Source organism: Echinops telfairi, unplaced genomic scaffold, assembly GCF_000313985.2.
Source record: "Echinops telfairi isolate 266 unplaced genomic scaffold, ASM31398v2 ScPeMD7_7405;HRSCAF=8443, whole genome shotgun sequence".
In the NCBI taxonomy this organism is placed as follows: Eukaryota; Metazoa; Chordata; class Mammalia; order Afrosoricida; family Tenrecidae; genus Echinops; species Echinops telfairi.
Genome location: NW_022111305.1, coordinates 1328009 through 1340835, shown reverse-complemented (window position 1 = coordinate 1340835; position 12827 = coordinate 1328009). Strand labels below are relative to the sequence as shown.

General features: G+C 37.5%; 1 protein-coding gene across 1 annotated transcript in view; it reads right to left on the bottom strand.

The window, feature by feature from the left end:
* Positions 1-781: 781 nt before the first annotated feature.
* TGDS (TDP-glucose 4,6-dehydratase) overlaps positions 782-12827 on the bottom strand; it is a 16729-nt gene continuing 4683 nt past the window's right edge. Inside the window, exons 4-12 of the mRNA XM_004709772.2 lie at positions 11647-11737; positions 8881-9023; positions 7418-7516; positions 6397-6456; positions 5255-5298; positions 4535-4700; positions 3992-4050; positions 3409-3506; positions 782-2384 (exon numbers count right to left, since the gene is read on the bottom strand). Coding sequence (XP_004709829.1) covers positions 2299-2384; positions 3409-3506; positions 3992-4050; positions 4535-4700; positions 5255-5298; positions 6397-6456; positions 7418-7516; positions 8881-9023; positions 11647-11737 — 846 coding nt within the window. The 3' untranslated portion in view covers positions 782-2298. The remainder of the gene's footprint in view (positions 2385-3408; positions 3507-3991; positions 4051-4534; positions 4701-5254; positions 5299-6396; positions 6457-7417; positions 7517-8880; positions 9024-11646; positions 11738-12827) is intronic.

Below are 12827 nucleotides of genomic sequence, written 5' to 3'. Positions count from 1 at the left end.
CCCAACTGACACCTTCCCCCTCTTCTGCTCCAGGCATTCCTATCTCACCAGTGCACATCCTCTGGTCTAGCCGGATTTGTAAGGTAGAATTGGGATCATGATAGTGGGGGAAGAAGGAAGCATTTAAGAACTGGAGGAAAGTTGTTTCATCGTTGCTACACTGCACGCTGCCTGACTCGCCTCCTCCCTGCGACCCTTCTGTGAGGGGTGTGTGTGTGTCCATTTGCCTATAGATGGGCTTTGGGTCTCCATACTAAGTCCTGCTTTCTAAATATCTTCCTCCCTATTTCCAGAGGCCAAAATGAGGCATTTCACTGTAAGCAGAAGAGAAATGGCTCTAAAGCAAAGACTCCTGGCTAGTGGGACCCATCCCACAACTGGCCCACCTTCTACTCCTTCTACAAGGACACATTCTCTGTCTACTCAGAGTTTCTAGTAACTTCCTAGTCATTCCTTGAAAAGTCACTCAAAGTTAACCAGATCATTGTAAAGCTTGCAACATGCTGTAAAATACCCCAAGTAGCATATAAACCAAGCAACAAATGTAAAAGGAATAAACTGAAACAGATATGATGCAGGGAACCAGGAGGGGAAAAAACCCCGTAATCCTCAGATAAAATATAAGAACCATCATATAAGAATAAAGTATTTTATTTTTCAAAGGGTGCAGATGGGAACAAAAAGCAGAGGAAAGTATTCTTGGAAATTAAAATCAATAGAATATTGAGTGTTTACTAGAAAACTAAAAATAAAAAAACATGATTACTAACTCAAGAAAAAAATTTTACAAGATTAAAAATTACAAATCTTGCCTCTATACTGAAAAAAAAAGTAATTTTAATAATTTAAGTATGCAAATATAAAATTTGTGATCTTGCTGTTTTAGGAAGATTGGGAGGAAATGTTGAGGATATACAAGAAAGTTAAGTTCTCATTTCACTAAAGGAAACTGGCAACTAATTAGGAGCAGTGTGGGCATCTCATACAACGCATTCTTTAAACATGTAACAAGTGGTACCAGAATGCATGGGGGGAATGTAGTAGGAAGAGAGAGAAATGAAAAAGAGGAAGGTATCAAGAATGATTTTCAAGTCCCATTTACTGAACTAAAGATAACTGGAAGTTCAATGTAATATTGAAGACTTATGGAACATCAATTAAATTCTTTTCTTCCCCTCAACCCTTTAGCTTCCTGTCTTGCCTTATTTATACAATGCCTGGTCTTGGTTCAATCTATCTGCTATTTTCTTCATTCACATTTAAAGTTATTGGACACTCAAATGTGTTTGACACATGGGTGGATGGATGGATTGTGCTAGGAGTTGTATGAGCCCCCAATAAAGTGATTTAAAAATAAAGTTATTGAGTACTGTTAGAGAAAAGCTACAGATTTCAAAAATCTTATCCTACTCAAACCTCTCAGTTAATGACTCAGTTACTGCAGAGAAAACAAGTCGTCATCACCCATGCACTAAGGTCAGAAAACTGGGCACAATCCTTCACTTTTCCTCCATAACTCAACTTTCAATCAGTTGTATTTTCAAGTAGGAGGTTTTAAGGCAACGATTAAAAACATATGGAATCCAGTATTTTATTTTCAGCAGCATGATAAGCAGAATACATTACTAAAAAAAGCCACACTGCATATTAAATACATTAAAATAGAGGCAATTTTATAAATAAAATTTTGAACAGTAAGTACATGAGAAAATTTCAATAGTCATTTATATATATATATTCCCACAATGATTATAAAAATACAAAAACTTGACATTCACTTAAAAAAAGTTCACTTAATTTTACAAAAATATCAAACGTTAAAAAGTGCTAGCCTTGCTACCATTTAATTCCATTTTGAAAACAATTCTAGAACAACATAACTTAAAAAAAAAAAGGTAATTGGGCATAAAGCTCATCCTATATTGCTTAAAAATGGGAACTTCGCAGGCGGTGGGAAAGGCTTGGAAGCAGCTTGAGTTCAACAGGATAAAATGCAGTCATCCTCCCAGAGCCCTGACCTCTGTTCTCAGAACCAGCACGTCATACGCAACCCAGCTGTAAGGCGTTGTCTTTCTACTAGGTTCCTGAAAGGATTTTCATACTTAAGTCCTGTGCTGGTACAGGACATTTCCAATACCAAAGCTTCCAAATACTGAAGGAGTTTGTGTCTGAATGTTACACTGTAGGTCAGGAATCTAATTCCAAATGAGAAGAGGAGATTTTCATTTGGTCTCTTGATTTCTTATTACTTGTCGAGGTAGGGTAATTTTCTTCTTTCTCCCCACAAATCTCTCCAGATTACAGAATAGTTGATTGTACTGGGAAGGGTTCTAGTGCCTTTTCTGCATTCTTCCAGTTGTGAAAATTCTCTCGGTACCACTCAACTGTCATGACAAAAACACAAAGAATACATGAAAACTAAACACAGTCGGTGAACTTTCAGGAGCTCCTGTCAGAGAAAAAGGGCTCATCAGCAGACCAGAGTTGCCTAGTGACAAGGACAATTGGATTTGACCTACACAGTGATGCCGATCAGAAGACTTTCTTATCACCTGAAAGAAGGAAGAATTTGCACTACAGCATTAGCACTGTTTTGAAGGTTTTATAGCACAGCTTTTATGGCATCTTGCTCATGTAAATATGGTAGCACCATTATCAGAGGTCCGTGAAATGATGAGCACTTCTTTTTATTAACATGTCAGCTCAATAGCTTAGGTTGCTAAGCTATCAGCAAAGTTTTTAGCTGAAAACTGACAGTTTAAAGTTATCTTTGAGTTGCATTTTTAAACTGTACAAATGTTTCAATGTATGAATCAAAACTTGTTTTTTACATTTGGTAGAAAATTTTCTCATGAGTACATTTCTAACTAAAGCTTTAATATAAAACACACACATAAAATGCAACCCATACACATCATTTGAACAGTTTTTCCTGCAAATAATCGATGTTTCTTTTTTTTTTTTAACACCAAAAATCTCAAGACATTTAGTGACTATAATTATCCAAGTTCTAAATTGAAGATGCTTTTGATATATTTCTGACACCAATGAGGAAAGAAAAAAACGGCCAATAATTTTAAGACACCAGTGAGTATAAAGCATGTACCTTTCAGGGATGTGAAAAAGTGGGGTGGGGGTCGGGGGAGAGGTACACCTCAGAATCTATGAAACAGGTACTTGGTATATGCTAATAGCACAAGAAGAGTGGTCAAAAATTAGGCTTGGAAATTCCAGATGCTTAGGTAACATGATTAAGAAGGAAACATACACTAAATGTGACCAATGGAAAAGTGAAAATGATTCAAGGTAGTCTGTGGTATTTACGTAGCATTCTAACAATGAGTGACTGTTCCCTTCAATGTTTCTGAAAACAGCCCTCCACACAAAGCGAACCGATCCGTAACATACTTGTTTTCTTGATGCCATCTTTCCAAGGCACTTTCGGTCTCCATCCTAAGCCATGTATTTTTTCTGACTTCATCGGATATCTCATGTCATTTGTAGGTCTTCAAAAATAAAACAGAGTTTAAATGACATTGTGAAAACATACTTACAAACTTAAATAGTAACACAAGGTGCCTTTGCATCTTTGCCATATTTTAAATATTCTTCTTTAAAAAGGGGGGGGGGCTAATGACATGCTCATTGCAGAAAACTTGAAAATAGAATCATTTTTATGGAACAATCATCCCAATTTCAGAAGTCTAATCCCTTCTGTGGTCTACACTTGTTGATTTCAGTCGCCCTCTCGGCAGGCATTGGGGCCTGGCTCAGAGGCACTCATCAAACGTCTGGCGGATGAATGAACACACATACCTACATGGACTAGGCCCTGCATCAAGCATTTTCCACATGTTATAGTGAATCCTTAAAAGACTTTTGGAAGTCACATATTATCATTCCTATTCTAAAACCAGAGGAAACATCAGACTTGGAAAAAGTGCCTGAGATTTCACAATCTTCTCAGGAAGTTGTAAAACCAGTTACTCACCTATCATGAACATAATCTACCCAGTTTTCCATTTCAGACTCTGAATTGGTTTCTTTGATCTGTCAAAATAAGTAAGATTTTAGAGTCAAACGATAAGATGAGACTAGAGAACAGTAATAGCATTTATTTAATGAAGAAGAAAACAACCTCCTTAAAGGTGGAGGAATGGCTATAAAGATAACACCTTAATAAGACTTTCTGTATTTTATTACTCAAATTCCATCTGAAGTTCTAATAGAATACACATTTTATAAACTATGGGAGACATAACATTTTTTGGCTTTTGGTTATTATGCACTCTTACTACTAAATTTTGAGATCTCTAATTGATGGCCAAGTAATACACATCTACACTTGCTACTATAATTATTTTATATCATGTTCCTTAGTATATGTTCCTTGATTCTAGGACATACCATTTTCTACATATGAGGTCAATGATGAATTTCATTTATTCCCTGCTTTAGGTTGTTATAAACTGCTTATTTTGACTCAATTAATAGCATTTTGAAAATACGGCACCCTCTCAAAATATATACATACCAGCTGTATTAGTTCTTTGGCAAGCTGGACAACTGACAGTTCAAAGTTGGTTCCAATGTTATAAATTTCACCTGGCTTCCCCTTCTTGAGGACAGTGAGGAATGCCTCTACTACGTCAGCGGCATAGAGGAAATTCCTGGTTTGGAGTCCTGACCCATGAATGCAGCTAAAGGAAGAAATGGACTGGCATCAAACCCAGGGGACGCAGCGACTGGGCACAACCCTAGAGATGGCAATGATCACGGGGACCCTAAAAGGCTTGTATTGAAAACACAATGCCCACGAACTGGTCTGAATTTTGCCCATAGTTCTTGAATGTAGTCCAAGCCTCTGGAGGCTACTTAGGAAAAACCAGCAAACACTGAAGTGATCTGTGAGAAACACCTATTCCTAATTGCATCCCAGAAATTCATTTGAAGAAATATTTATAGATCTATGAATTAAATAAATTCTCCCAGAAAGTAAAATTCTATATAAAACAGATACCGAATGCTGATGCTATAATTCAAAGTCTACAATAGAGGAAGTAAATTAGAAAGACAAGTTATGGAATTACATGTATTATTTAAAAAGCTAGTATAGTGAATGTAGGAGGAATTTTTATATTTGGTGGCACACCCAATTTATGGCCTCTAACTGTAAGACTTAATAATTTTCAAGACAGTCACCAAATACTATCAACATATTAGAAAATATATAGGACAGAGGTAAATAACATACCATTTCCTGTTGTGTTGTAGTAAAGATATAAATTTTGGTATAACCTAAAAGGATATTTAAATATCATTTCAGATTTGGAAAGTCATACAATAATATGAATCTGAACTCCTCATAAGGTTATTTTTATTATTAAGAAATACACACATGGATAAATTCTAATTCTTTTCATTAGGCATACAAGAAAAAAATTCTATTTTATTTGGTAAGTGAAAGAACTATACAATACCGTCCTATTTCACCAAACCAGTCTTCAGGTAGATAAATATGAAGGTAAAATGATAACAGTAGTGTAAAACAATCTTGAGAAAATGTTCATGAACAGTTTGCTCTCATCAGAAAGCTCAATTACTGCTTTCAAAAAGGCAGAAACCATAACTTACTTACAGTTTTATATCTAGCACCTACTCAGAAAGTGCTTGTGGAATTAATGACAAGTGAATTTCAATGCCCCTAGAATCAGATTAAGGTTATGTTAATCAGGGCACGATAAATTACTAAGTTTATAATAAACCCTTTGAAAGAGAATCCCAAATCTATGCACAGTAGCTATGACTACAGCTGAGCCTGACAGGGTCCTTTCCTTTGGCTATTAGAGCTAGGCAACCAGTTAGAAAGGGAAGCATCCACTCTGAGAGCAAATAATCTCTGGCCAGCAGTAGGCTTGACCATACAGAACTAACTACACAGGCATTTTCAGGCTTCTAACTCCACTGTTCAATCTCACTCTTGGGACTTTCTGGAAGACACTCAGGCCTACAACAATAAAGATGAGTCGGACACTGTTAGCGTTTACATTTCTGTCCACCCTGAGATACAGGGCAGATGGCAAACTGGGAGTCTTGTTGTTGTGGTGACCTCCTGCTGCATTGTAAGGTTCACAAGGCATTGTCAAATGCATCCTCTCAGGGGAACCTCACAATACCTTTCTAAGTAGGATCAGTACTCTCCATTTAAAGACAAGGTCAGAGGGCTGACGGCCACACCACTTAGTGAGTTGTCAAGTTGAGGCTGAAGCTTAAGTCTTCAAATTCGAAATGTTACAAAATTTTCACAGGGTCTATTCAGCACATATAAATAAATTCAACAAAAATCATTTTGAACAAAAAGTAATAAAGAACTGGGAATGAAGGAATAAAATGTACCTTTTCTGGATACTGATGTGGCCCATAAACATTACTGCTTCTTGTGATGACAACTGGAAACTTAAAGAGCAAAAGAACTTAAAATTACGGGTGACGTTGCCTAAATAATTCCATGCCTTAAGGACAGAAATAAGGGAACATTTTCTAATGAAAGACCAGGCAGGATTCTGATAAAAGCAGCGGTTCCTAAAACCCTAAGGAGAATATTCTTCCTACTGGGCCCAGAGAATACTGAATATAGATGGAGGCAGGTTTCTGAGTTTGGGAGCAGAAAATTGAGGATACTTTCACTTGATTATTTCAGAGACCACCGCTCTCAGATTACAGGGTTGGTTAGATGTAAGCTTCAAGGTACCAACCCTTAGGAACAAGTGCTGCTGTGAAAGGAAGATGGGCCAATCACCAGAACAAAAAGGGCAGGAGAATATCACTTCACTCCTTGGCTTGCAGTACTGACCCAGCCCCAAGGAACTCCAACAGAAGATCAGTGGAAAGACAATAAAGGGAATGAAGGCTGATGAATTATGACTCATGGACATGGCCACCCCAGGAAAGTCCACCTCCTGTTTATGAGGAACCACGAAGACAGAATCGCGCAGTAAAGAGTCCCCTGCAGTAAGGGGACCCTCCTCCTTCTGCTTGCCACCACTCACAGAATTCCTGGGAACCAGGAAATTCCAAGACAGTTTTTCCTTCTTGTAGCTTTAACACTCTACTGATTACAGAAGTAGGAGAAATGTATCTACTAATAGTTCCCTTAAATGATGGTCTGAACAAAAGGAGGAAGGCCCTGCTTTGTGAAATCAGTTATTTAAATTCCTTAACACCTAACCTTTCACAACATAGGAGGGGGCTTCAAAGAGTTTGTGGAAAAATCCCATCATCTTTTAATTCCATTGTTTTAAGAACTTTTTGAAGCCCTCTCACATCTCTTAAGCTAAAAATAAAAAACTGCTAATGCTGGTTTGGAGTTTTAACACCTAATTAAAAAAAAATCCAAGTTTCTTAATTCCCCTCTTACCTTATATCGTTCCCAGTAGGACTGCACAAAGCATTCAGCATCTGCTTTCGATGATGCATAAGGATTTGTAGGTTGTTTGGGTGAAGATTCATCAAATACCTAATTTTAAAATGGCATATTTTATAAATAAGAGTTATGTAAGATAACTAGAAAAATCAGAAAACATATAATGTGTTGAAATGTTAATCACTACATTTAAAAAACCATGGATGGAAGCTCAGTGCTGTGCCTCACATTTTCCTTAATACCACACATGGAGGAAGGAACTTCTTGCATCCTGACAACAACCTGCACGGACAAGCAGAGGGAACAGCAGGTACAGCGCCTGAGGAGCAGGATGCTCAAGAAAGCAGTGAAGGAGAAATGAGCGAGAAGGCCAGAGGGCGGCAGAGCATGCCACACTTCCAGACTGACGAGTCCTGAGCAGAGCAATGCCACGAGCTGACTGATCTTATACCGACTGTATCGGATCTGAAGCAGAAAAAGGAGGAAGAAGTGTATCTGATAAGAATTGCAAAGAGATTTGAAAATGGTCGCTTCTTTCGGAAACAGAAGTGATTAGGCTTTGTTAATTCATCAGAAGTATTTTTTTATTAATTATTTTACTGAGGGGCTTACAAATCTTCAATAGTATTAAGCACACTTGTAAATATGTTGCTGCCAACATTTCTAAAACAACTTCTTCCTGCTTGAGCCCTTGGTATAAGCTTTTTCCTCCTCCCTCCACCATTCCACCCTCGTGAATCCTTGGTCAATTATATTATTATTGTTGTTACTTTGTGTCTTACACTGTCCGTTGTCTCCCTTCATCACCTTTCTGTTACTCATCCCCCTGGGGAGTGGGGGTCACTATATATCCAACCCCTTTGCTGCCCGCCCCATTAAAATCTTATGATTTTCATTTATTTTGTCAAACTATGCACATGTATTTGGTAAAAAGAGTAAAAAACAGAGCAAAACAATACAGACTGAGGCAACTACAGATATGAACTCTAAAAACTGCACCCTGCCAAAGGGAGCCATTTTTTGAGACCGTGGGACATAAAAACACAGTATTTAAAAATGATTTTTTTTTTAAAGTAATTTCAGGCTCATTCAACATCCAAAATACATTGCCAGTGGGCAAGAAAAGTAAGCAGTTGCAGCAAGCACGCTGGACAGTGCACCACAGCCTAACTTACTTGGGCTTTGGTCCATGGAGATGATGTTCGTCAAGCATGTTAGACTGAACATGCAAAAACACTGTCAGTCAATACACCAGTACCAAGATGAGGCTGCTACCCCCCATGTAAAGAGGCATCATTATATTTGCACAGAAAAAACAATGGAATTAATAGTTGTCAGATTCTCACGCATATATCTATTCTTAGAGGACGAAAAAAACACCCAGAGTAGATTTTATTAACAGATTTTATCGTGGTACCTGGAAAATGACTGAAACATACATTTCCTAATAGGCTTACCTCATCGAGACTGCCTCCGTACACTTCATCAGTGCTGACATAAATGAATTTCTCCACTCTGGCTTCATAAGCAGCACTCACCAAAACGTGCGTGCCGTAAACATTAACATATGTAAACTCAAAGGCACGGACAAAGGAGAGATCTAAATAAAAAGACAGAAGAGCGAAAACCAATCCATTCAGGGGACAAAACAAGTAAACAGTGTAGACAAGTTTAAGAATAGCCCTATTCAATTAGCCTCAGACATTACAACTGCAAACATTTTCAGAATCGAATACAGTGCATTGAGTTTATTATTTCCCTCATCTTAAAATACACCGGTCGCCAAGGCTGTAAATCTTTACAGAACGAGAACATCACAGCTTTCTCTTTTGGAGCTACTAGGGCTCAAACCACCAACCTCGCAGTGAGCAACTTAGTGCTAGCCACTGTGCCACCAGGGCTCCTTGAGGTAAAGTCTTAGGAGATAGGAAGCTATCAGCACTAATTTGCAAGAAACACATTCACTCGAGAAAGAACAAAGAAATGCTAGGTAAAAATGTAAAATGTTCTGAAATTTTACAAAACTATGAAACTTTGGGGTTTTTTTTCCTAGCAAAGGGCTACAAACGCTGGAGAAACTGTATTAAATATCAGACACCCCACCGCATTAACCAAAGGGAAATGCAAAACAATAATTCAATCCCACTAGACACCATTCAGACTGGCAAAGAGGTCAACGTCTGACCCTGAGGCTTTGGTGAAATCTGGAGCCTGAGGAAATCGCACACATTTTCCCCAAAGGGGGCGAAACTGGGACAAGTGCTGTGGAAAGCAAGTTAGCCACACCACATGTCTCAGTATGCCATCCAGGTCTCAAAATCCTACTTACATATGTATGTCTGACAAAAAGGAGAGCCATGTGTACCAAGATATGTACAGTATACTTTACTTATGTATCTGATAGAATATATGTATTGTTCAAAATTGCTCCCAAGTGCAAACAACCTAAATGGACACTGACAGTAAGATGTTCTTTAAATGGCACTGAAAACAAATAATATATACATCCAACCATCTGTATGAGTCTACAAAGATGTCAAGATAAGAATTCCTAATATAAATATTTCTATAAAGTTTAAACAGTCAAAGCCAATATATTGTGTTTAGGAATACATATACAGAAATAAAACTACTATATTTAAAATCAGTCGATAGTAAAAACACACAAACAAAAAACAGGCGATAGTAAAATACTCCTTTAGAGGATTCTTTGGTTTAAATCAGTGTTTCCCAGAGTGGGCACTACTGCTCCCTGGGGTTCTGGCACGATTGAGGGGGTACAAAAGCAGACACCTACACTTAATCCTGGATTATGAGCTATAATACAAAAGTTTTTCATTGGGAACAGGGGGCACTGAGTAATTTTTTTCTGAAAAGGGAGTGGCAGGTCAAATAAGTTGAGAATCTCTGGTTTAAATGATGGCTACATGGGTATTCGCATTATCATTTTTTGTCTGCGCTTCTAAACTCTTCTGAATATACAAGGGACTTCAAGAAGTTAGTGAAAAAATAGAATTAAAAGGTAATGGAATTTTTCCACACACTTTTTGAAGCACTCATGTATATTTCATAACATAAAACATTAGAAAAATAATGTAAAATATCCCAGATTCAAAAAATGGTAGAAATAATATAAGATTCACCTGTATACCCACCACCCAGCTTAAAATACACACACACACACACACACACACACACACACACACACACACACACGGTAAAGTTACACTTCTTCAGAAATAATCACTATCCTAGGGACAAAGTTATGAAAATTTCTTTGATATAACTAAATGCCCTGAAGCAATGAGTTGCAGGGCAAGGGGGCCCAGGACTGCAGTCTTGGGGGAAATCAAGGTCAACTGGTCTAATATTTCAGAAAGACAATATTCTACTCGATCCTACTAGATTGAGTAGCAACTAGAGTCTTAAAACAACATTCTTCTGGAGGAAGAAGGATCACACTTGAAAGACACATGGAAACAATTACTCTAATGGACCAATGGGCTCTGCAAACATCAGTTTTCACAACCCAGAGGCAAGAAGAACTAACGCTACCCAGTAACCACCACCAACAGCTCTGAAAAGGTTCACATTAGAGGAATCCGAATAGAGTAGGAGGAAAATGTCTAACAGAACTCAACGAGATCAGACTTACTGGTCGAATAGAAAGTGGTAGAACCCTTGGACTGTGGCCCTTAGTTACTTACCCTGCAGGTCTGGAACTGACCGCACCCCCACGTTAGAACAAGGAACCAGTTACTATCAAAATGTGGCACTGATCCACGGACAGAGAGATCGACGAGGAGGAGCAATGGGCAAACAAGGAGCACGCGGAGGGAGTGACGTAAGTGATAATACATGGGGGGACTGAATGGATGAACTGAAATAAAGTACATATACGTCGTTGAATGTAAAACTTCTGTTCGGCTTTATAAACCTAAATCACAATAAAAAATTAAAAAATAAAAAGAATCATTATCCTGAATTTGGTCAAACTCAAAAGTTTTAAGATGGCATTTGAAGTTACATTTCAGCCTTCATTAGTAAAAGTAAACCAAAGGGAAGCAAGTTTATTGAGACCACAGGCTTATTTTCCCGGTAGAACACAGTTGTCTTCCTTCCAAGATGTACATCAAGTTACTTGGTCAAAGCTGTCTGGTGTTGATTTAAAGCTAACTGGAACGAAAACGGGTAGTCATTAAGTACCAGCAATCAATGCTTACCTACATGTGTTTGTGCAGCAAAATGCAGTACTATATCTATTTTCTGTGTTTCAAAAAGCAGCTTCACAAAGTGAGAATCACAAATGTCACCCTATATAAAAACGCAAACATGAAAAACTAAGTTTCGTTTAGCACTCCATTCATTAAAACGGTTTTTAATCTATGAACAGAAACAACAAAAAAATGAATTTATACTAACATTCCCTACAATCTCTCCCCTGGACCTATTACGTCTTAAAAACTCAACCCAGAAGTCAAATATAACAGCAACTTATTTCTCCAGCACCTTATGATACAGTCAGTTAAAAAAAATTTTTGAAGGAAAACAGTTAAGAAAATACTTCATTGAACACCAACTACAATTATGTACTATGCTAGTTTTTAATAACTGCTACCAACATAAGGCCTCTACTCTAATAAAGACAATTTAAAAACACTCATAAAAACTTGGACATGACCTCATTGAGGCATATATAAAGCATAAGAAGTAGAATGGCACTTGGAAAAACTAAGGAACATTGTGAGTACTTTTGATGTGCATTAATGCATTTAAAATACAAATTTTCACCAACTTTATTGAGTGAAGTCAACTTTCTTAAGGAACATAATTAACAAACGGTTGCTTAGCATATTCTTTAAGCTTTGTGGTTAAAAAGGTTAATCAGATCCCTTTAAGTTATAAGTAATTTCTTTGGACAATAACAACTGCCTTTACAAATGAAAACATTCACAGTATGTTACACACCTTGGATTCTTCTAACAGTGTTTAGCTTGGATTAGCCTTCCAGAGCAATCAACTTTCATGGTAAAAGTCTAAGCTATGAATTACATGGTATGCTTCTGGCTGGCCTTTCCAAGCGATCTCTTCGATCTCAGAGAGATCTTATGGAAGAGGCCAATGAGGATCTAATATAACGAAATTTATAATCAGCTCTCCATCTATACTGGGACCAAAAATCACATGTCGCTTGTCATCTGTGTCGATCTAACAGGAATACTTCCTATAGCCCAGGGTCCTTCTAGAAGCAAATCACTTGCTTTCATAAAGTCTATAAGAAATGTCCTTTTCGGCATTTATAGAGCTCTAGATAAAGACATGTACATATGCAAATATATTATATGAGGATGGGGAAATAGATCTATGAGCCTACATTTATAGGTTTAGTATTAAGGTAGCAGAA